The following is a 23,804-nucleotide window of genomic DNA, read 5'->3' as shown; positions in this document are numbered from 1 at the left end:
CAATGATAAGAAAAAAAGGAAGAGAGAACTTTGAGAATCCAAATTCCCCAAGGACCCTTAGCATCCTCCGGGCAGTCAAATTTTGCATTTAGAGGTTCCAGTCATCGCCTGTCGTAGGAAATCTCGGAATTGGGTGAATTTCTCAAGCCAGTCATAGCCTGTTCGCAAGAACGAGTTTCTGAGGCTTGGTGTGATGTTTTCGTTTTGTCTCTGGTGACTCCACAGAACACGCAGAAGAAGCCTCAGTCATCCTCTTACCCCTTCGGCTCTCAGGCCAGACCAAATTCGTTGTTCACGATTGTTGTCATCGTTGGTCCTATTTGCTTTGGGTCGCCAACAAACCAGAGGCGACTGGAAACAAATAGCACAGTACCGAAAGCAAATCCGTTTCCTTGATCCAATTGCGACGAGTGTTGGATGCAGGTTATGGTGAAGGTGAACAAATTGGGTGGCTATGTGTTGTTGATGAGCAGTGCTCACGGTATCCCTGAGTAGACGTTTGAGGTCTTTTGTGAAGGCTCCCTCTTCAACCAGTCCGAACTGTCCTTCATTCCTTATTCTTTCGCTGTACGAAAACGCACCCGTAAACGCGCTTCTCGTCCACACACGCTATATGTGCGCCTTCGTCGCATTTTCAGTGGATCCTTGGGACCCAAACACCACCTCTTCTAACATTGAATCCGCGCCCCAGCAGGTTTCTTTGCCGCTTGGGTACAACAAGTGGCTCTGATGCAGATCCGTTCCTTTTGTTCCTCGAATTCCTTCCTCGCCAGACCCTTCCAAGGCAGCGAAAATATACTCGGTTTGTCTCTGGAGCAGCGATTTCTAGAGCAGGAGATGTAGGTTTCTCTTTGAGTGACAGAAATATGCGGAGGTGCACCCACAGCGCACTGCTGATGATGACACAAGGCACGCGTTGGCGACGAAGACACATTTGTTGTATCCCACCCCCATTTATCCACAATGATTGCTGGTGGGTGCGATTTGCCTTGGTGGTGATGGCCATTTTTGCATTTCTTTTCGTATCCGAATTGGCGACCTCCAGAACAACCGCCAATTTGCGCGGTCACAAGAGGCTCCTTTGGGGCCTGATCCCACCGAACGCGAGAATTTCCGGTGACTTGTAGGTCAAGCTGCGATTTGCCTTGATTGTGATGGACATTTTTGCATTTCTTTTCGCAGGGTCAAGCCATAATTTTGCTTCTGTCTCCGAGATAGCGACCTCCAGAGCAACCGCCAATTTACGCGGTCACAAGAGGCGGCCCCATCCCCAGTCTGCACCGAACGCGAGAATTTCCCGTGTCTTGTAGGTAGAAGATTCCCTACATGAGGTATATGGGAGAAAATCTGGCTTCGGTAGCTCCGAGAGGGGATGTGTGCAATGTTTTTGTGGAGGACGCTGGGGGGTTGTGGTTGTTTGGGTGATGGTAGGTCTTGAGCCCTAGAGCCTTGTTTGACTTTATGAGGAAGGAAGGAAGGGAAGGAAGGAATGGAAGGAAAGTGCGTAGTAAAATATAGGAAGGGCAGGTGCAACCTTGAACTAATGAAGGAACGCCCTTCTTACATTAGATACTGTAATGCGATGCTATAACAATAAATGTATGAGTTTATTGGAGACTGATGATCTTTTTTCACACTGTGCAATGCAGATTTATTCGGATTTCTGCCTGTTCAAGTCCATTACATTACCTATTGAATGGTTAGTATCATTTCCACAAAACGAACAAGAACTCCAGACATACCGAGCAATTATCATCGATGACAACAGTCCGATGTTCACCATCACCAGCAATATCATCAATTCCAACCCCAGGGCCGCCTTCACCTGTCAGGTTAGCAGCTAGGCGCTCGAGCATACTCCGCTTTATGTACGAGTCAGCAAATAGGTCTAGAAAAAGATCATGGGCAGGTTATTTACAGTGATGTGTGCGTCGCTGATGCCACCACGACGCTCAACATCGTTTTGGCTCATGATGCGGTAGCTTTCATGAACTCGCTTCCGGCTCTCGAGACCACCGATCCGAGAGATGTTTTGCCCAACCCTGTTGGATGGATTGTCGGGGTCGAGGATGTTCACACCATTACGGGCATCATCTTGAGCGTGCCGGTCTGGTGAAAAGATTTTGATGGTGTTATCGATTCCTGAAGCGGCGATCATTGGTTCATATGGGTGACCTAAATCACAATGTTAATGTTGGTCTTTCTAGCCAGTAAAGAAAATTACCTTGAACAACATTGACCACTTCACTATCACCTTCGAGGATGTTGACCAGATTGGACGTTTTGCGGTCCCATATGAATATATGACCAGAATCACAGCCGCTGACCACGTACTCATCATCCAGTCCAAAATAATTGATGTCTTTGACGGTCTTGACGTTGCAATGGCCGCGATAACTTCGCATATGAGGTACACACGGAGCATGACGTTCGATATTACGTCGCGCCTTTCGAATGGCATATCTTTGGGCCATAGTGCCACCGGAACCAATCCCATCGCTATCGTCGTCCGAAGATGAATCCGTGGGCCAGCCATCAAGATCTTCATCGTCAGTTGACTCCTCTGCCTGGCTGCCATCATTCCCATCCTCGCCTGTATCAATGTCGCTATTGTCCGAAGAATTTGCATCGCCTTGGAAGATTTCAGGTCGAAGACCATTCTGCCTGGAGACGGAACGACCAGCCCTGATGGGTTCAATGTGTCGGACTCGTTCTTCCTCCACATCGGGATTGATATCGTCCTGGACTCTCTCTTCATCTGATTCACTCTCAGACTCGGTCGTTATGGTGTGAAGTCCGCCGAAAGCATTGTTGACAAATGCGTAATTTACCTCACTGCCGGTCTCCATCAAGATTCCTCTGCCTACTCGCAAAATCCAAAATCTCTTCGCAGAGGCACGGTCAAGAGAGCGGATTAGCGAGGCAGGATTAGAAGCACGGCGCCTGTCGAACCGAGCAGCTGAGTCCCCAAGGTCTTCCAAGGGCAATCTGACAGCATTCCCGAATGCAGTCACGGCAGCTCGTTGAGTTCGGAACAGAATTCGCGTACTGTCATGCTCAAATCTGGAAGCATCCACATTTACGATCGGAGTGTCACGCGCCAATTCCATAATGTAGGGCACTAGGATGGTTTCGATGGCATCCTCTTCGGATTCATCTGGGATTGGGAATCGGCTATGTAATCGTCGAGGGGCATTGCGGCGTTGAAATCCCGCTAAAAGACGCTGCCTGCCGCCCTGCAGCCAGAGAAGAATTGCTCGGAGGAATTCGTAGCCAAACTGAGCTGCTGGGTCAATGGGGTCATCTTCGCCCGGCGCAGGCTTGATCATCAGGAAGCTTGATTCTTCCGGAACTTGCGTTTGGTCTGTCAGCGCATGAGCAAGTGCGCCAGCAGCTTGAACAAATCTCCATGACGACTGGCGATTGCGACGAAGTGATTGTTGGAAATTGACAGTCTCCTGTGATGGGTTCATGGGATAGCTCCATTCGCGCATGACATCGCTCATTTGCGGGAGAAATGTGGATGCAATTTCTAGGGCGGATAAAAAACATCTCGAGTACGATTCGGGTCCCACATCGTCAGACCCTGCGGCTTCCCGAACTGTAGTTTCTGAAAACAGGGCCTTTCGAAGTTTTACTAACCCTCTTGCGATCTGCATGCTCAATCGTTGGGCATCATTCAGCACAGAATACCGAGCCTGCTCGAGCAAACGCTCTGGGTCGGTGCTTAGGACATTATCCGAAAATGGGGGGAATGGAACATCTTCTTCTTCACCATTCTCATATTGGATCCTAAAAGTATCTGGCTCTGCCGAGCGACGATGGGACTGATGTCGACCACCACTTTCCTGTGACGAAGGTGTTGTGGTCTTCTTGCGCTTCCGGCTCCGTGGACTGGGGCGAGTCTCTCTGGCCTTGCCCTTGAGAGTCGATTTATTGCCTACCTGTGCCTCTCGGGCATCTGGGCTGCGGATTAAATCAAAACTGTAGATGTGATCCCCAGACCAGCTAACAACCATCTCATTGGGGTTCGCATCACTGATTTTACAAGCAGTTATGTGTCCATTATCGGCATGTTTCCCATGGTGCTTGCCGCTCGGTGCGAATCTTCGCACGCATCGCGTCGCCTTGCTCATCTCCTCATCACCATTAAGACTGGAAGCGCTTGGTGTAGCCCTGCCCCTTGCAGCGGAGGTGTCCTGTCCAAGCATCCGTCTGTCATGCAAAAAGCAGTGGAGGTGCGCACCACCCAAGGCAATATAATGCGGTTGGCTTGGTGAGCAGGAGATGGTATTGAGGTCCAGGTGGTACGGCCTGTAGGATATTAGAGGTGGTGGAACATTTGGGTCATCATTTTCCAATCCTTGTCGGTATGCCATCAAGCCCTGGCCAACCCGTGGCGGAGGGTATGCACTAGATGGTAGCCGCAGATCCCACTGGCGGACGTCGCCATCCTCAGAGCAAGTGAGGAAGAGGAACGGTGAAGATTCGGTGACGATGCGCTTCACGCTATCGACATGGCTTCGATACAATCTAGCGTTGGTATTGCCATCACTCAGATACCGCGTGTCACTGAAGAACTCATTGAAGCGCCGGCCGCGAGTGGAGGCTGCAAATGCGGAGGTGGCAGCATCATTTCTACTCCTAGCTGAGTATTCGATATCAAACACGCGAACCTGCGAGTCGCCGGCACATGTAACCAGAGTCCCATCATTCGAGTGTGGCATAAACTTGACGGAGAAGATGTTGGCTTTGTGGCCGGTGAAGACGGTGGTGTTGAGCGCGAATGGAGCATCGGAGGAGTCGGGTTGGTAGGAGTAGATATTGAGGTGTTTATCATCAGAGCCTGACGCTAAAAGACGCCCTGACCTCGACCAACTGCGAGACCGTTAGTATGATAAGCATCAGAAATGGCGGAAGTGTAGGCCAGTCGATGAAACTAATTGCTTCGGCCTAGGTAAAAGCTAAAAGCATACCTGAGAGCATTGACACATCCAGTATGTCCACCGAGTTCATTCACAATGTCGAGATCATTGACCCATTCCTTGGATCCGTAAATTCCCCGCAGCCCAGCATACCGCACCTGTTCCCCGCATTCCCGGCGCCAAAGGCGATCGTAGAGCGAGTGTTTCATGATCACTGGATCAGATGGGGGAGAAAGCTGAAATTCTTTGCTAGGTACGATCGGCGATCATCTCGAAAGGTACTGAGCAAGTGGATACCGTCTCTTTGCGGGTGACTTTTAGCTGTCAAAACGGAAGCTACCGTGGATGACGTCAAGAAGATAACTGAGAGATAACTTTTCCAAGGTTACATCACCCCTTTTAAGATAGATCATTAGATATTTATATGCTGTAGAAAGTGACAATGGTGTGAGAAAGACATGAATAAAGTAGGTATGAGGGGGAAATGATCGGATTCGTGATACTGCGAGGTCTAGATCATCTCGGGAGAGGTTGAGTCCTGGAGATGACTTTGGCTGACTCATCAAGTTACCACAGATTAGGTACCACGCAAGCTATATCTGGCTGCAAGGTACCTGAGCCTAAGTACTATCACTCATAACTCAATCCATTCTCTCTTTGTATTATTTTCATTTCTTTTTCTGTCTGTACAGGTGGTTGAAAACTACCTATGGGTATTCGTGCGCTCAAACAAAGAGATATAAACCGTAGACTAGCTTCTCCATGCCCCGACCCGGGGAGCTCTTGTATCCCTTTTAGAGCCTGCCAGCTGTGTCGCAAGAAGACCGACAAAATCTCTTTCCGAACGCACCATTTCTGTTTCTAACATTTGCATAGCACGGATCTCCTGTGCCATGAGTTGTATCAATTCAGCCAGATTCTTGGCCACTCTGGCAAGAGCAGACTGTTCTAGACGCTCCACCTCCCCGAAGCCCAGGATATCAAGGACTTGCAATTGGCGTATACAGAGTTCGAGCCTCACATTTAAAGTACGTAATGATTCGTTCCAGCTTCGCCCAAGGGGGTCAATAAAGGTGCCGACATCAAGACACCCTGGTCCACGGCTATGACGAATAAGCTCCGCTTGGTTAAGCCAGTCTTCGAATGTCTTCACAGCTTGAGAGTACTGTGCACCCCGGCTACCAGCAACCATGTCCGAGACATCTTGTAGAACTTGCGATAAGATTTGAATCTGTTCAGAGAAATCATGCGGACCGCGATGTTCACGACAATTGGAAAGCCAAATCCCTAGGGCCTGCGCATTCAGGCGACACTGCCGCTGTGTTTCATCCGCCAGTACCAAGCGATATTGGCTAGCGACACTGTCGTACTTTTTGCGTAGACGTGTCTCTGAATCAGACTTCCATTCAGCATGGCTTTGCAGTGAGTCGGAATGGAAAAGACTGAGCTGAAGAAGTTCTGTTTGTAGTGCTGCGATATCCGGCCATGATGAAGAGATCAGAATATTCCCAGGCTGGGGTTCGGCTCCAGGGGTAGGCGTTGGAGGTTTGGAAATTTTCTTAGGAGACGGCGGCCGTTGGTAGTTTGAGAGTGTTCGTGCACGTTGGCCAATTGATGGGGTTGTCTCGACTTGTTTTGTATTTTGTACCAGCTGACTCCTGTGCCGCATGTGGGTTTTGGCCGCCACCGGCGGTGCCTTGCTGACACTGACAGGTTGCCTTAAAGAGAGGGATCGTGTGGGGCGCGGTGGGGGTAGCATCTCCGTTTTCTTGGGCGAGGGGGCCTTCTTATCGTAGGAGGTTGGACTGGGGATCGCCTTCCTGGCGGTTTGCGGGGTGAGGGTGGCGCGAAAGATGGTGCTGAGCTCTTTGACGAAGGGGCTGTAATCTTCGCTGAAGGCAACTTCAACGCGCCGGGTCGCATGATACTTTGACGACGGCTGGGTGCCACCCCGGTCTTCACTGCTGTAGAGTCCGAATGTGTCTGCTTTTTAGCTGGCGATATCTCTTGCTGTCTAGTTGGTGACGGGTCCACGCGTGGTTTCAGCTTGCTACTCGGTGGCTGAATCCGCCCGTATCCCGTTGCACGATCATTGTCTTGGGTAAGATTACTGCGCTGGGGGAGCAGGGTCCTTCCTCGGGCAGTGACTCCATTGTCTTTCAGAGGCACACCTTCGACCGGCGAGGAATTTGATGGCGAGCGGGTCTTGTTATTCGTTTCTCGGGTAGAGTCCTTGTTCAGGCTGGCCGTGGTGGGTATTGTAGGGGAGGGTTTCGTGGCAGGTCGTGCTATATTTGAAGTCTGTCGTAATTAGCATGGTGCCATATGTCTTTGTTGGCATGGCAATGGTGGCACAGTGAGGGATGCGCGATAGCTGTGGGGAGCTTGACAGATAAACAAACAGGGGACTGACTTGTTTACGGGGGTCGCGTAGCGAAGCCGAACGTGTTGGGATGGGCATGATCGTACAAGGTCATCAGATGAGAATGGGCATGATGCATTCCAAGGTCAAGTCCAAGAAATTCAAGAAATTCGAGAAATGGGGGCTTTGTGATTAACCGGAAAGTCGGGAAAGCTACTCATGTGGGTGTGCGATCTTCCTGGTTACCCACACTTTTGTTCTTATACAACATAGCTCTCTTTTTCGATCCTTTAGAGTACTTCATAGGCAGTACAAATATTAATTACATTATCCAAAAGAGTATCCAAAAGATATATATACATATAAAACAAAAAGAAAAAAAAGAAAAAAAAGATTTTCAAAACCCATATAACCACTTCACCACAGAGAGGTTACATATCTAACACTGCAGTTTAGACCACAGAGAAAAATAAAATATTCATATGTACATACTATGTAGTTAGATATTGTTCGGACGTTCGAAAATAACTGAACAAGCCCCATATCGGACTGGCAGACAGGTCCCAACAATAGACCAGGTTAATAACGCGGTTTATATTTATAGTCGTTGCCTGTTGTACTTGCAGTCAAGCGTCCCACATTACACCCCTCCGACGTTATATGTAGAAAGCTTTTATCAAACCCAACATCTATCTTTGATATAGTGTATGCCGTTCAAGTGGTAATGCTTCCATATGGTTGGCACGAGTATTGCTATTCAATCAACTGGATAATAATATCAAGGACAAAGACCGGCCGAATATGATAATCTACTATGGATTGGATCTAGCTACGCTAATATCACATTTGGAATGATTTGAGAGCTGAGTCCTGGGAGATGACCAATTGCCAAATGGAGCTGGTTTCATTGAGTAAAGACCTAGGCTAGCAAGATACACTAAATCTTTACTGAACTGTTGGCTTTTATTGCGGATGGACATTTTCATCAATGGCCGTTCAGAAGCGGCAACACACTGCCTGGAGCAACCCATATTTGACCAAAGAGACGGCCCTGGCACTTTTATCTGTTTAATCCCGTCGCACTAAGGCAACATCTGCACTCCCTCAGTAGAGGGTGACGACTTATTTGCACTATATCTCATGTTAGCCATTTGCTATCATGATTGACCATATATATTCCCAGAAGAAGAGCAGCGGCCGACTTACCACTTGTCCACTGCAGCTTCCTTGTCCCGGACAGCACAGGAATGTGCCGCCGTTGCAGTGCTGTCCCTTCTGGGAGCACCCAGCTCTCGCTTCGAGATTTGGACCGGCTTCGGCCATTGCGTAGGCAGCCAGTGCAAACAGGACGATAAAAAGCTTCATGTTTGATGAATTGATTTGTAAAGATTGTTCAAATTTGTTTATGGGGTCTGAAAAGGTAAGGTTGAAGACTGTTGAGGAATTAGTTTCCATAGACCATGTGGGAATTGGGCTTTATATAGAGCCGGTTCTATCTTGATTATTCCCCTCTATTAATTGCAGATCCTTAGGACTAGACGCTCAATATGCCAAGCTATACCTGACTGACTCGCCCTTTGGGTTACATTGCAGGATCAGATCAGTTGACATTGTAATACCTTGAAGCTGAAATAATTAGCCCACCCAACTTGCAGGTCTTTGCTCAAACAGCAGAATCTCCGTGTAGATCGACCTTGGCATTCTTGGAATACGAGTGAGCATCCGTGAGGGTTATCCCTATACGATAGGGATCATGCACCTAAGCCTGCCGAGCCGTGGGGGCGGGGCCCTAGGATAGCGAAGGAGGATGGATCGAACAGCTGATGTCAGATGGTATTCAGTCGAAGTAATACTATAAAATGTAGGCAATTCACCTTTGATGTAGCTTAGGAAACAATCATCACTCTATCAATTCCTCAAACTTCAATTCCCACCAGAAACCGAACTACATATCTCAAAATGCGTTTCTCTATTCTAGCCCTTGCAACCATTATTGGTCTGTCGCTTGCCTCACCCATTGAAGCCGATGCAGGAGCAGCGCTTTCTTCGCGGTCCAATAACTGCTTCACATTCTGCAAGATTGATGGCGGAGTAAGTTCATTTCACTTTCATTTCTTGGATTTCCGGCTAATATGATCAATTATAATAGAGTGACCAGAGTTGCCTGGAGAAATGCAAGAACAGCTAGGAGCAGCACGATGACACAGAGGAAAGAGGACAATACAACGTTGACAGCTAAAACGGCCCCGGGGTCCATAGGTCTTAGCCTGATTCTGTATTGACCAATTGAGATTTCTTTATGAACAACATATGGGGCCAGGAGACTATGATTGGTTATGTTGTTTTATGTTGTTGGTTATTTGACTGGTGTTAGGTCGTTTGTTGTATCTAGCGGTCAAATGACAAGCATCACCATAATCGAGGTACACCATAATCGAGATAGTCTGAAATGCTCCATGTCCAATTCACATTTCTCGTTTTTGCTTCCATCTAAGAGATTCCAGTTTACATTCATGGTTGCCTAGATTATCAAGGGGGCCATTAAGTTGAGCTGGGATGTACGTAAGGAAAATCCGGGGTTGAATGGGCCGGATAGAAACGGGAGATCGACGCTGGGCTGCGTGGATGAGCGAGAAATATGTAGCGGGGGAATCGACAGCTCATACCAAACCTGGGTCCTTTGGCATATGTACATTCATTGTTTTCAAACTTCCATATATATCTATAGCGCAGAATAGAGACTTTAAAATAGGTTGATAAGGATTGGATATAGATCAACTGCTTTTAGTTTATGTTCTCTTGCTACCTAGATAAGGCAATATGACAGCAGTCTGTAGTACACTAACTAATAGCTACTTCTTAGAAGAATTAGCCCATGAAAATAATGTATCCGTCCATCGTCCACATATTTTTATCCATGTACAACATACAATGTTGACATGACAGACCCGAAACCGGACCTCTGAGATACGGACCGTGGACGGACCGTGAACCGATATCGAAACACCACACCCCCGCTCTGGTTGGTCGACCTTATCTCAATAATCACTTGGCATAATCGGCTATTTCACCGTGTGAACAGTCGAAGTGTCTGAATCGAGGGCATTAGACTTCATGTGACCGGCTCAATCGGAACCCCCGCCCGATACATACGGGCCGTCCATTGGAATCACAATGACTCTCAATCCATAAATAAATACCTAGGGTAGCCTTGTGATTATTAGAGACCGATAATAAAAACAAGTTCCAATTTCAAAATGACCTCAAGCAACCCCTCATACCTTATCATTGGCGCGGGTGTCTTCGGTGTATCAACCGCCTACCACCTCATCCAGAAGTATCCCAATGCCTCGATAACGCTGGTTGATCGAGATGCATATGATGCCGAGTCGCGCGTGGCAGCATCATGGGATTGGAACAAGGTTGTTCGCGCCGATTACGACGACAAGGTGTATTGTAGACTTGCTCTTGAGGCCCAAGAGATTTTCAAAAACGACCCTCTTTGGCAACCGCATTTTCACCAGACTGGCGTCTACTGGAACTGTCGCAGCGACTACGCGCAAAATGTCATCACAAACCACAAGGAACTCGGTCGAAATGATGATATCATTGCTCTCCCCGTTGCCGAAGCCAGAAAGCTTTATGGCGGAATCTTTGATAATGCCGATTACACCGGTGTCAAGGAGGTTCTCGTGAACAGGGCTAGTGGCTGGGCTGCTGCCGGAGACGCTCTTCGAGCAGTGACAAAACGATGTCTGGAATTGGGCGTCTCATACGTGACTGCATCCGTTACGAACCTTGAATTCGATGGTCGTGGCTCTTGCACCGGTGTCAAGACTCGATCTGGAGAGATATTGTCCGCCACGCATGTTGTCGTCGCTGCCGGTGCTTTCACGCCGACATTGCTAGAGTGGAGTGCTGCGAAGAGTGGAAATCCTGGGCTACGAGCCGGAGAGCGGATTGTGGCGGCTGGTATTACGACTGGAATGGCACAACTCAATAAGGAGCAATATGAAAAGTTCAAAGACATGCCTGTTGGCTTCCAGGGTTACACACCGGATGAAGGTATGCTTTGCTTTTCCGGGTGTCTTTGCATTTACATGAATTACCACTGATCATCATCCAGGAAAACCCTTCATTGGCACCCTTCCCCCAACTAAAGACCGCGAGCTCAAGTGGTGGGGATCTAAGATTTTCACAAACACTCGAGAAGTACTCCCTGGACATTACATCTCTTCTCCGCCACCCACACACGACTACAACCAATGGAAGGTTCCAGGGCCTCTCAGGCAGGATATTGTAGAGGCCAGGAATCTGTGGTATGGGCCCGAGAGTGCAACATGGGAGATGACGAAACACCGTATTTGCTGGTTAGTGCTTCCCCTGACACAACGCAATTGATTCCTTCTATTCTGACACTTTCAAGGGACGCTTTCACTACTACCTCTGACTTTATCATTTCACCTCACTCTGCCTCCAGAGGCCTATACATCGCCACTTGTGGTTCGTTCCATGGATACAAGTTCTTCCCCGTGCTTGGAAAGTATATCACGCAGATGCTTGAGGGGGAATTGGCGCCTGAATTGGTCGAGAAGTGGGCATGGGATCGACAGCGACCTGACTCGTCCGAGAACGTGGAGTACCCGAACTCTGAGATGAAGCATTTATTGGAACCTGCAGCGAAGTTGTAATGGAAACATTTGATGCGCTTGATATGATATAATGTTATTTGAATTGAGGTTCCAAATAAGTATTTGTATTGTAATGCTGTTTGGCATTATATGTACTCAAAGTTGGAGCCGATGGTTCTTTATTCCTTTGGATTCCTTCTCCTTGATATATAGCCTTATATCTGCTCGTGGTTGAATAGCAAGTGCGGCTGCTTCAGCATCTCCCTTTCCCTGGAACGCCATCAATGTCCCACAGAGTTGTCGGTTGCTCATGCGCGTGGTCTCTACACTTGTTCGAGGCGGTTGTTTGTACTATTCCAAGGTTAAAATATATTTTTAACAGAGCTTGCCTACTTTGTACAAATGAATAAAAATGATGGAATAAATATGAATTCTATACTAAGTTTGGTCTACCTGTCCTAACACAACAGATCAAAGCAGAACATCACTTTTCAACACAGCCAGCGCATTCAATGCCACACAAGGCAGTTGCAAACTAGGAAAGGGAGCCATCCTCACATCCATACATCTTCAAATCCCATCTTGTAAACCTTACACCTTAAAGACTCCCACGACGAGGGAATGAAACACCATCCACTGCGGGGTGATCAGTGAACCAGGTCACCTTTTCACCAGCACCCTGGTTAACCAGAGCGGAAGGAAGACTGGAGCCCTCCTCAAGATCAAAGATCTGCTTAAGGATATCCTTCTTGCCAGCGCCCGTGGCGACAAAGGCAATGTTGAAAGCGTGGGTCACAACAGGCAGGGTAAGGGTGATGCGCTTAGGGGGAGGCTTGGGGGAGTTGGTCTCAGCAGCCACCCAAGCATCCTTCTCACGGAGCAAGGCGTGGCCAGGGAAGAGCGAGCAGGTGTGGCCATCGGGTCCGCAGCCGAGGAGGATAAGATCAAAAGCGGGCACTTTGACACTATCCTTGGCGGCAAACTCACGCATCAGATCCTCTTGGTAGAGATCAGCGAGTTCCTGGGGATCGTCATCCTCAATGTGGTTCTTGTCGATGGGGTGGATGATCGGTGCGCCGAGCTCGGCGGGGATCTTGGAGACGAGCTCGTCGTTCAGCAGACGGTAATTGCTATCCTCGTCGTCGAGTGGTACGGCGCGCTCGTCGGCGAAGAAGATGTGCCACTTGGAGAATTGGGGGGTATCTTCCGGGGAGCCATTGCCAGTGGCGAGGAGGGCTTTGGCTAGAATGGTAGGCAGGGAGCCGCCGGAGACGGCAAGACGGAAGGTGCCGTGTCGGGCAAGAGCGGAGGTCTGACTGCGGAGGACGTAGCCTCGCAATTGGGCGGCTAGCTCATCGGAGCTGGCAAAGCTGTGTAGGTTGGGGTGTCCGGTGGCCATGGTGATATGTGGGTGGGACAAGAATGAGGGGCAGGAGAGGAGATATTTCGTTTTTTTTTTTGGCGGGGCAAGGGCCGAGATCTAAACGCTTTTTTGGGGGGTATGTTTGGCCTAGGCTTGGAGATGGATCAAATTACTACAACATAGGGTAATAACCTTGGAAGTCAAAGAAGAAGAAAAGAGACTGATGAGATAACATATGACGTCGGACCTAAGGTGGGATGGGATTTCGCCCAAGTGGGATGATTCCAAGGATCATCCGGATATCCGCCTTCACTACCTAAAAGGCAGGTTTGCCACACCTTATCGACTTGCTGTCTTTGACTTCTTTGACTTCATGGTCTAAACTGGGTTACATGATTCAAATGGTTTTATAATCCCAAAGTTGGAATGTACAACATACAATGTAAGTATCCAACATTCAGCCCTGGAGAATGATCTTCATTAATTTGCATCATCAGGTTATATTATGCAAATATACCTACAACATAGGTATGTTGTAGGTATGTTGTAGGTAGGGTAAATATAACTATCAATATTTAAAGATGGGAAGTACTCCGTGCAATATACAATATTATCTCAATATTGGGTTGTTGGCGCTAAAGCCCAAGACGCCCACCTACCCACCTACGTAAATGTACATAAATGTACATGACTCTCATGATATTTCCCCTTTCTGACTTAGTTTATGTTTTAGATCAAGTATCAAGTGGGGATAATTAATTTGATGTTCAATCTATTGCCTCCTATATTCTCATTTTTTGGATCAATAATCCGGGATATATTTTCAAAATGTCCACCTTTCCCTTTAGATAGAGTCAAGGTTAATGGTGATACAATATGTATTCGATGGGTTTAGGTAGCAACGTTATTGGAATGAGCACATAAAACCTTGGAAGCAGCACCTGCCCAGGTGTATCCCGCATTGATGATCGGCAAGAGAAGGGGGGGAAATACGAATTACTCTGTGTTGTATGTTGTAGGAGAGGGAAAATAATTAACAAAAAGGATCATTTGAATATTTTCGCTGTTTCATATTCTGTATCCCTTTTTTTGCCCTTTTTTTGCCCATTTTCCCCAATTATCAAGTCAAATCATCATCGACTTGAAAAAAAAAAAAAAAACTGGGGTAAACCGAGAAATCACGGGGCTCAACCGCCTAACCGGGTTCAACTCAAAAACATGCGATTTCCCCCCTTCTTCCTTCAAACTCTCCAAATCCCCAAAAATGAGCTCTCCAGTACAAATCACTCCTCAACCTCAGACCGGTGGCGTTGCTCGTCCATCTGAGGCGACTTCTCCACAAACTCTCGACATCGTCCGATGCTCCCGTTGCCAACAATCTCTCAGCCTAGGCCAATCAGGCCGCAGCGTTGTTCAATTCGGCATGAATTCCTACTACTGCAGCCGTTGCGCAACCAAGGTCGGCTTCGGAGGGTGAATCGAAAAACGATATACGAATCACGAACAATAAACCAAAGTCAAAGCCAAAGCCAAAACCAAAACCACAATAAACCGGAGGATCTGGGGAGTACTGAGTGGTTGACCGGATCAACATCACAAAAACCATCTTTCAAACCAACAAAAAATCGTCCCCCACCGTCGCAAGGGTAGATGCGATTTCCTTTCCATATGGGATACCATTCTATCCCCCGTCTATTCGATACTGTCCTTCGTTTTCCGACTTCGCCTCGGACCCCGGTCCCAGAGTTCCTGTGAGATTTTGTAGGCTGTGCTGGCACACGGCCTACTCTTCATCGATCGCGATTTAAGAATATCGAGGTATATGGAGGATTATACAAGTTGTCTTCGGTCAACTGGATTTTCTTGGGTGCCCGAGATACCAGTCTGTAGATCAGTCTGGGTGCAAGAACCACGGAACTCCGGACCGAGGTGCGCTTAGGAAGTCCTCGCAATTGGTTCACTCATTCCACTCGGTCGGCATTGATCATACATTATATGTTGTTGCATGCTGGATTCTTGCTTGATTTACCGACCCGGGTTCTCTTGCAAGTTCAACAACTTTCTTAGGCGGCAAGTGCTGTTTACATTTTCCCTTTCTATGCATTTTGCATTGTTATTGCACTCCTTGGAGCTGGTCTCGTGTTTTGGTTTTTCTTGCTCTTCAGCGATCGCCCACTGGGTTCTCATCTCATTATGTCTTTCAAACCACACTGTCTAATATCATCAGACCCTCATATATTAAATTAGAATACTACATTTCATAGTTTGAAATATAACATATAAACATGATCCTTTGCCTATATCTAGAGTAACTATATATTATTTAGTACTCCCGTACACCTGCAAACCATCACATGAACAAAACACAACATCCGCATTTGGCATCCGGGGAATTCAAATCCCCCGTGGATGAGAATGATTCTACGATTGACATGAGAACCGAACATTCAAAACAGACTTTCCACCTCAATTCGCCAGTTAAAGAGGTAGTAGATATGCAGATTGGCCCTGTGATCTCCCCTGGAACCCAGTGCCTTGGTCACGTCTCGTCATACAACTTCGTCCCACCCCATGTAAACCCCACATGCTTGGAATGTGAGTATGTAGCTATGTGGTCAATTGTCTTGCCTCAATATACTTTCAACAGTCGCACATGCCCTGTGGCATATTTCTTGTAGTTATTGGTTCCTTAGATTGGCCCTGATTAAAGGAAAGGAACACAGAAGATCGATTTTTGAAGATCTGTACTCCATAAGACACCTGCACGGAGTACTCGGAGTACTCCGTGTAGACCTGTACCTGTGTGGTAGAGGGATGTTAACTACATAGTATTCCACATACTTGATTTTCTGACTTGCTGGGGCCTGCAGTATGACTATCAATACATGCCTGTGTGCACATTAGAATTTCGGTGGATTCGAGCTGGAGTTCCCAAGGTTACCCTTATTTGCTTCGATCATTCCCATCTCTCTCTCCAAAGGTATCTGCAGGTACTTGAGAAGCAAGACACGCATCGAAATCAATAGTCGATGTAATTGATCCAAAAAAGAAAGAAAAAAACAATCTCAATAACTGCACTAACTGCATTAACTGCAAGATATGACTGCTCATGATCCGACCCGCTCGGATCGTAGATCTTTTTCTTAAGAATATTTTTTATTTTCTCTCTTTTCTTCTTTTCTGTCCATTCTTTTACCTATTCTGCTTTTTTTTTGCTTTTTTTCAAGGGTTTCGATCTGACAATCGACACAGAAACCAATGTGATGAATACAGGTCCACTCTGCATATCCTCTGCATGTCCGATCCGGATCTAGCGGTGTAATATACATATTATTTAGTCAGGTAAGCCCTGTTTTTCCCCAATTTGCCTCTATACACGGGTATACCCGGTACTTGATCGAGAATATCCTTTAAAATATTAATAGTATCAATAACAAAGAAGGGGTAAAGAAGAGGACATATTACAGATTAGAACGATACTGTCCTTAAAGTGGAACTATACCCGGTGGGACGGCAGAACCACTCTATTGCATTGGAATATTTGGCAGAGCTGAGCTCATGAGAAAAATGACATATCTCAGCCTGAAAGAGAAAGGGAACTGCTTACTCTCTGATATGACTGGCTACTGCTCATCCTCTGTCCTCGCCATTCGTCCGAATTGTGCAGTATTCTGGGTCCCCGTGATTTCTACTTGCAAGCCATGAACAAGAGACTATAGATTATGACTAGCCCTAAGAAATTAATTCACTATATCATAATATCATCAGAACTATTCTTGTGAAACCTCGACGTATCCTCTTTAAATTTTTTTTTTTTTTTTTTTGCCGCCAACGCTTTATAACCCGCTTGACTTTCGTCCTGCTCGTGGAGGGGTTTATCTTCTTTTCTCTGCAGTTTGTCGGTCAGTCCAATCTGTTGACTTGCATTTATCCGACAGGGAAAAAAAACAAAGGTATGCTTGTGCGATTTCATTTCCCAAGAATATACCTTGATGTTCGGTAATGTCGTTGTAGTCATCCCAGTCCAAGAAGAGTGGGGATGCAAAGGTATCACCATATTTATATACCCTGAGCTAACGTAGACATCCGACAGAGAGTACAACTGTCCAAGTTCTGGACCCAACCGAATACTTGGTCGGACAAGTCGAATCCGGACTATCTCGAAACGTCGACGCACCGGGATACTTGCAAAGCATCGACATCTATCTCTCCATTTAAATCCATACGTCTGAGCTAGTGCGCTTTCGGCACTAAAAATACCGGGGTGTATTGTTTTGAGATATCGACAGCCATGCCTCTCCCCGGTCGTGAAAAAGGTCGTCCCAGATCGCGCAGGTCGGATGATGAGTTTGTCGTATTCCTTCAAGGCGTGAGTTTGATATGGAGGATTTCAAATGTCTTCAAAGTCTAACAAGAATTCCAGATTCCACCTCATTGCCGCTGGCAAGAACTCAAAGATCTCGTACGCCAAACTGCACTGCATATTCGCCAAGCAGTAGTATACGATGACAGCCATGGATTCCCCACCGGACTCGGCCAAATCATCGTCAAAAATGAAGACGAGGCCTGGCGAACGTACCGTATGTATTGATATCCCAGCAATCCCCAATACTCCGTCCTAACATCGCCATAGATCGCCTTTCCACCAGCGGATGGGACGGCCAGAGTCTGGTCGTCACACTCTCGCGGACCAGTACGCCAACAAAGCCCATCGCCGGACCTACCAGAAGTCCAGCAATGATGCCTACAGGCTACATCTCTGGCCACTCCACACCTCCCTTAGTCCATGGAAATATGGCAATGCCCCCATCACCCGTCTCACCAGAGTCAGTTTACCACATTCCAAAGTATGAAATATGAACCAAGCTAACCTAATTCCCCTTCACCCAGATCTTCCAATCCCTCCACTCCACCATATCCATACCCAGAGTACGGCGTCATGATGGTACCAATACCAATGCCACACCAAGGCTTCATACCTATGATGCCAGATCCACACGCCCCACCAATGCAATGCTACCCCCATCCCCAGTAATGGACGGCACAATGTACGAGCCGCATTGGAACATGATGCCAGGCTACCAGATGTCCCCACCACAGACCTACCAACACTACCACCCCCACACCAAAGGCACGAACCCCAACTCTCCATCTTTCTACCCAGACCGACGAGCCATCACAATCGAGAACCTGAGCGCGACTACTACATGCGCCGATCTAAAAACCCTTCTGCAGACAGCCGGCACTGTGCAGAAATGCAGCATTGTCACTACGGACTCGGACTCGGTCGATGACAATGGCAATGGCAGTGGCAATGGCCAGCTCCGCGGGTTGATCATAATGCAAACAGCGGATGAGGCCCAGTGCGCTGTGACCATGTTCAATAATTTGAGTTTTATGGGGTCGCGGATTAGAGTGAAGGTTGATCGTCGTTCACATCTTGCGCGGGCTGTTAGCTTTGATGGCGGTTTTCCTGGCTCAGACACCGCGGGTTCGGTGCCAGACAATGGGGATACGTGTCAGTCGTGGGCGGATGAGATGACTGCTGAGGCTCATGCTGTTGATGTCTGTAAGCCGTTGGTGATAGATGGGTCTGGGTTGAATAGGTCCATTGAGATTCTATCGACGTCTGCACCGACGTGATTGAATGTTCATGTATTATTCGAGGTGGGTGATGGTCCATATTAAAACATATATATGTTCTACTTGTGCTTTGTCTTGCTGTTGGTTTTTTGTAGTGGTTTTTCTTGGTCGTGTTCGATGGATGTAATTTATTCTGCTTCCTTGGTGTTTGGATTCTTCTAGCTATGAATCCTTTAGTAAAGGGTTGTAGTTATTTATCTCTTCATTATCATGTCTATTCTTGGACTGCATAGAAAGCTCTATGAGTGTTCAACCTCTCAGACCCCCTTTGCTTTACTCACACCTAACGATATACTAATATTCCAAATAAACATCCTAGATATCACTATTCATTCTCCCCTAAATAGACCGCACTAGATACAAATCCGTATAAGAATTCCTATGCGGACACAACTTCTTCCCAGACTTAAAGTGTTCCAACACACTCACATCTTCACAATCCAAATCCCAATTCTTTGCCCGCTCTTTATCCCCCAAAGCCGCCAACAAAGCACCAACCAAAACCCCAATCATCCGTGGTCCAAAAATCGGCTTGGCAGGACATTCAAACGGCGAACATCCAAAAGGCATAAACGCATCTCCCTGCGCCGGCGTAAGAGCAGACCAGCGCTTCGGGTTGAATCTCTCTGCATCAGAACCCCAGATATCAGACCTCACATGACATCCCTCGATATCAGCGGATTCTATCTCATGGCATGCACCCATACTCTGATCCCACTGGTACGCTCGATGTATGTGTCTCGTAGGCACGTATAGCCGAAGTGATTCGAGTACTATTTGTTTCGCACTAGGTGAACCCCGAACACACCGCGTATCAGCTATTCCAGGCTCATTGCTAGACGGGTATGCGGTGCCTGCGTCGAATTGGGATTTGGTAGGGTTCTCAGAGAATGCAGTCATTGTATCCCGCCATGCTGGTACTTCTTTCCCAGTCGCGAACCTGATCTCTAGCAAGGCTCGTAGGACGACTCGCCACATAGTCTCGAAGGAAGGAAGGATGAGGTTCAGCGGGTTATCCTCTGGGAGATCGTGATTTCCGAAGATATTGACGAGAGAAGTCTGAAGCACTACATCGTCTTCGAATCTGGGGGTATCGTTCTCAGCAGATTTCAGCTTGGAAGATATCCAGACTCGATTTATAGACTGTGCTAAGCTCAGGAGATTCTCATCGCATGGTTGGTCTTGGGGCTTTTGCTTGAAGAAAAGATACAGCACGACTTTCAATGAAAGTATTTGTGCTAGACTAGCGATGTTGATTCGATTACGGTCGATCTTGGTCTTATTGTTGCTCGGCTTCTGCTTTTCTTTGTGGCAGATGTTATCATCTAGTCTGGGAAAGCCATGCTCGACCCAGTGGTTGGCTGTGACTCTGGCGAACTCCGATACGCTTTGCCACTGCTTCGCCGATAGATTGATCAAAGGTTTGACTTTCTCTACGAACATACTGGCATGGACGCTATCTGTTCGGGTGAAGGCGTTATCGATTTGGAAGGCGATGGGAAGATGTCTATTGGCTATGGCTTTTGACTGGTGTGGTGAGAGGGTATTTGGTTGGTCTTGTTGTTTCAACGTGCCGGCAATGATTTGGCGACATAACGCTGGGTCGTTTGATGTGTATTTGATTTTCTGTCTCTTACCCAGTATCACAATGAGAAGGAGTGATATGGCGAAGACGATGGATGTTCCTAGAGCTGTCGACATTTTCTCTGATTGAGAAACGATGGATTGGAGAATTAGTGGTCAAGTAAAGCCATACTTATAATGCAGATGATAAAAGAAGCCTAAGGCAGCAATGCAGGTTGCATGGATGAAGAAGATGTCTTATCTGCTTTGTCTTGATTGTCTCTTGACAAATAACACTGGGAATAACTAGTGTCAAACAAACTGACGCTTTGTTCCGCGTGAAGATATGCCCTATCGGGCAGACAACAAATGTTGCGTTGTCTCAGAAGAATGAACGAAAAGTAGGGCTTCTACCTTCAACAAACGAGAAGGGAAGCGGCATGTTCCACAGGAGCAAAGTATCGGAATCATAAAAGGGGGGTTCATATCTCAACTCAAGTGCATTCTCAAAAAGACTAGCGAATAGTTGTGTACAATCATCAATTCATTCAAACAAGCGTGTTCTCTTAGGTATTCGTCAATGTAAGTCTCATGTCCCATCCAGTCACCATACCCAATCGTTGCGATCAATCATATCAAAAACGCCATGAAACCCAGGTACTATGACATTTAGCTCTCTTTTAGTTAGAGCTTCTCAGTGAGCTCAAACCATGTCTATTTTGCATGGCTAATCATCTCTGCATAAAGGTCCCCAGGGATCTTACGGACGAGGAGAACGGTCAAAGCAATGATCTCCTTCGCATCGAGGGGAGGGAATGAGCGGAGGATTTTATTTGGGCTATAGTCAAGTTAGCTTATGTTGGATAAAAACCCAACGGACGCTCTGGAACTCACCTCGGACTCTCAAAAATTAAATCTCGCATACGGATTAGCTGGGCGACAATGCATAGAATGTTCAGGTGTGGCCCATATGCGAATAAGAAATCCCACAGATGCAACACCTCTGGCAATGGAGGCGTGCAAGCGCAGAGGGTCAATACCGATGGGAATGCGTACAACTCGGCATGCATACCCTTGGAGAACAGATATGCTGCAAGCTTAGGCTCCACGATCTCAAGACATCGGTCGACTAAACGAAGACCCTTGTGGACTCCGTCCATAGCACCACGGATATATCCTGGACATTCGCGAGTGACAAAGTAATGGAACAGAGCGAATGCTTCCACCTCGCTACGGGCAGCATAGAGGAACGGTGCACACAAGACATTCATGCCTTGGACGTACATTGCCGAATCACTTGTAGTGGTATTCGTGACCTTCTCCAGCTCCCCACCAAAGGGGGATTCCTCTGCAATGCTGGGTGGTGCATTCACTAGAAGCTCCATCTCACGGCGCCGAGATGACGTTGGTCGAGACCGGGGTTTCGGTCTGGAATCGTGGAGTTTCCATGCTACAGCGTTGAGGAGTCGAATCAAGCTTGCTTCTGTGACTCGGCGTTTGAAGAGAGGGTCTGTGGCTAGTGTGCGGAAGGTATCATTGCGAATTTTGGCGTAAGCGGGAGAACGACCGCGGTGGATAAGAGCAAGGTAGTCATCGGTGGGCATAGGAGGAATGTCGAGGAGGACCAGCCAGAGATAGATTCGGTAAGGCGACTATTATTTCGAAGCGTTAGAGATTAATCTTGCAAAACAGACTGGATACCCCTCACCATGCCATCTCCGTCAGCATCTACTCGGCTGGATAGGACGAGGTATTTGAGCTCTCCAAGTCCCTCATTGGGATTTGAACTCTGCGGTCCATCGCGCAGAAAGTTCTCCAAAAGCGATCGCTTTACACCAATTCCTGACCCTGTTTTCCGCGCGGGTCGTCTCTGAGTTGTGGGTGGTGTGGCAGCAGCTGCTTCACGAGAAGCCGCGTCGCTATTTGATCGAGCTCGGCGATGTGCGCGCGCTCGGGTTGCAGCACCAGGAGTTGCTGCTGATCCGGGGTCAGCTTCATTGGAGCCAGCTTGGCGAGAGGCTTGGGTCTGTGCAATGAGCGCGCTAGAGGTCGATAGCACTTGGTGGGATTGGATCTTTCGGAGAGTTCGCATGGTTCGCGGCGATGCGGGTGTGTCGGGGCCCGGGACCCCGAGAGCCCAGGAGGGCTGAGGTTTGGCCATTTTTTCTGCAATCAAGTCTGCATTAGAAGGCCACGATCAGACATCTTCAGGAAACGGGGTAAGATGAGCGCAGTTGGCGGGTGGAGGTGTATCAGATCGCGGTGGCTGGAGCTTTTCTGCCGATGAAATGCGGAAGGCGTCCGGCGTATAGTTCCACTTTTACTATTTACTTATTTACTTATTTTTACAACTAGAATGTGGCTGCACAGTATCGCACTAGTCCTACAGTGTCTATGAAGAGGCGAGTCTTCCTATATGTTCTCTCATCAAATCCCAACACCCACTAGGACCCAGCAATGGCCATGTTGTCCAATTTTGTACCTCACTGTCGGGTGTCGTGTGTTAGTTAAGATTCGCGACCCAGTTGCCGTGGTATATGAAATGGACGGGATGGTAGTAGTGATATCTATTATCAGACATTGGATCTAAGCTAGAAAGCCCTTCCCTTTCGCTCTTTGCTTTCCTTTCGCTCTTAGCCTAGCACCGTACACCCATATGATAAAAGGTGCCGGCACCCCAAATCCAATCAAAATGAACGCCAAAGCGCTATTTCCCCATCCGTACCCCAGGCGGTCATATAACGCTGGCGCAAAGATGGGAAAGAAGAATCCGAAAATGCTTCGTAAAAACTGGCTGGAGGCATTCGCCGAGGCGACATATTCGCGGTATGACTCCATGACATACTGCTACATAGCCTGAGTGCTGAGGATGACTCCACATCCGATTACTGCAGCCCCGATATCAACGACAATCCACGGAGCCATTACGTCCGCCGCCCAGCCGTACCAAAATAGTGGAGGGAGAAAAGCGAAGAAAAGGCAAACGTACATATTAGAAGATAAGGACTCTTCGTAGTGGGCCTTCACACCCGGCTATATACTAGATTGTAAGGAACGCCGAATTCACGCGCTAATAGTGCTATTTTTGTTTTTTTTTCGAGTATGCTATTCAGATAGAGCATCTGCCAAAGATCTCTCCAAATTTGGGGTTTTTTCAGGCATGTTTGTAGGGTATAAAATAGTAGTAAAAATGGTGGGTGGTGTAAAATTTACGTTAAGCAAGAGTTTACGTTAGTAAGGTATGCCATCCCCTAAACAAATCTTTTTTTCCAGTCAAATAAGTACTATCATTCGAGGTTTTGGGTTTCTAGCTTCAA

The 23,804-nt window shown here is 47.4% G+C and overlaps 10 protein-coding genes across 10 annotated transcripts; 4 read left to right on the top strand and 6 right to left on the bottom strand.

Annotated features, from left to right (window-relative positions):
- Positions 1 to 609: 609 nt before the first annotated feature.
- Positions 610 to 1,006, bottom strand: N7516_003221 (uncharacterized protein; the record flags this gene model as incomplete). Its single annotated transcript, XM_057215941.1, has 2 exons — positions 610 to 825; positions 881 to 1,006. The coding sequence occupies 2 exons, from the start codon at positions 1,004 to 1,006 to the stop codon at positions 610 to 612; spliced, it is 342 nt and encodes a 113-aa protein (XP_057077824.1).
- A 674-nt stretch (positions 1,007 to 1,680) lies between these two features.
- N7516_003220 (WD repeat-containing protein) lies at positions 1,681 to 5,134 on the bottom strand (the record flags this gene model as incomplete). Its single annotated transcript, XM_057215940.1, has 5 exons — positions 1,681 to 1,689; positions 1,743 to 1,862; positions 1,919 to 2,175; positions 2,225 to 4,878; positions 4,977 to 5,134. The coding sequence occupies 5 exons, from the start codon at positions 5,132 to 5,134 to the stop codon at positions 1,681 to 1,683; spliced, it is 3,198 nt and encodes a 1,065-aa protein (XP_057077823.1).
- Positions 5,135 to 5,676: 542 nt separating this feature from the next.
- Positions 5,677 to 7,386, bottom strand: N7516_003219 (uncharacterized protein; the record flags this gene model as incomplete). The annotated part of the gene is made up of 3 exons (XM_057215939.1): positions 5,677 to 6,889; positions 6,952 to 7,226; positions 7,339 to 7,386. The coding sequence occupies 3 exons, from the start codon at positions 7,384 to 7,386 to the stop codon at positions 5,677 to 5,679; spliced, it is 1,536 nt and encodes a 511-aa protein (XP_057077822.1).
- Positions 7,387 to 10,544: 3,158 nt separating this feature from the next.
- On the top strand, positions 10,545 to 11,978 carry N7516_003218 (NAD(P)/FAD-dependent oxidoreductase; the record flags this gene model as incomplete). The annotated part of the gene is made up of 3 exons (XM_057215938.1): positions 10,545 to 11,352; positions 11,414 to 11,657; positions 11,714 to 11,978. The coding sequence occupies 3 exons, from the start codon at positions 10,545 to 10,547 to the stop codon at positions 11,976 to 11,978; spliced, it is 1,317 nt and encodes a 438-aa protein (XP_057077821.1).
- A 538-nt stretch (positions 11,979 to 12,516) lies between these two features.
- N7516_003217 (6-phosphogluconolactonase) lies at positions 12,517 to 13,317 on the bottom strand (the record flags this gene model as incomplete). The annotated part of the gene is made up of 1 exon (XM_057215937.1): positions 12,517 to 13,317. The coding sequence occupies one exon, from the start codon at positions 13,315 to 13,317 to the stop codon at positions 12,517 to 12,519; it is 801 nt and encodes a 266-aa protein (XP_057077820.1).
- Positions 13,318 to 14,545: 1,228 nt separating this feature from the next.
- N7516_003216 (uncharacterized protein) lies at positions 14,546 to 14,758 on the top strand (the record flags this gene model as incomplete). Its single annotated transcript, XM_057215936.1, has 1 exon — positions 14,546 to 14,758. The coding sequence occupies one exon, from the start codon at positions 14,546 to 14,548 to the stop codon at positions 14,756 to 14,758; it is 213 nt and encodes a 70-aa protein (XP_057077819.1).
- Positions 14,759 to 17,572: 2,814 nt separating this feature from the next.
- On the top strand, positions 17,573 to 18,924 carry N7516_003215 (RNA-binding protein; the record flags this gene model as incomplete). The annotated part of the gene is made up of 5 exons (XM_057215935.1): positions 17,573 to 17,650; positions 17,705 to 17,861; positions 17,915 to 18,107; positions 18,172 to 18,210; positions 18,273 to 18,924. 5 exons carry the CDS (start codon positions 17,573 to 17,575, stop codon positions 18,922 to 18,924), a joined length of 1,119 nt encoding a protein of 372 aa, XP_057077818.1.
- Positions 18,925 to 19,263: 339 nt separating this feature from the next.
- N7516_003214 (uncharacterized protein) lies at positions 19,264 to 20,625 on the bottom strand (the record flags this gene model as incomplete). The annotated part of the gene is made up of 1 exon (XM_057215934.1): positions 19,264 to 20,625. One exon carries the CDS (start codon positions 20,623 to 20,625, stop codon positions 19,264 to 19,266), a length of 1,362 nt encoding a protein of 453 aa, XP_057077817.1.
- Positions 20,626 to 21,201: 576 nt separating this feature from the next.
- Positions 21,202 to 22,648, bottom strand: N7516_003213 (TBC domain-containing protein; the record flags this gene model as incomplete). The annotated part of the gene is made up of 3 exons (XM_057215933.1): positions 21,202 to 21,325; positions 21,382 to 22,139; positions 22,196 to 22,648. 3 exons carry the CDS (start codon positions 22,646 to 22,648, stop codon positions 21,202 to 21,204), a joined length of 1,335 nt encoding a protein of 444 aa, XP_057077816.1.
- Positions 22,649 to 23,179: 531 nt separating this feature from the next.
- Positions 23,180 to 23,442, top strand: N7516_003212 (uncharacterized protein; the record flags this gene model as incomplete). The annotated part of the gene is made up of 2 exons (XM_057215932.1): positions 23,180 to 23,313; positions 23,343 to 23,442. 2 exons carry the CDS (start codon positions 23,180 to 23,182, stop codon positions 23,440 to 23,442), a joined length of 234 nt encoding a protein of 77 aa, XP_057077815.1.
- Between the last annotated feature and the right edge of the window lie 362 nt (positions 23,443 to 23,804).

This window comes from Penicillium verrucosum (assembly GCF_028828655.1).
Source record: "Penicillium verrucosum strain IBT 35672 chromosome Unknown utg000001l_segment0_segment0, whole genome shotgun sequence".
In the NCBI taxonomy this organism is placed as follows: domain Eukaryota; kingdom Fungi; phylum Ascomycota; class Eurotiomycetes; order Eurotiales; family Aspergillaceae; genus Penicillium; species Penicillium verrucosum.
The sequence above is the reverse complement of the archived record's forward strand: the minus strand, read 5'-3'. Positions and strand labels throughout refer to the sequence as shown.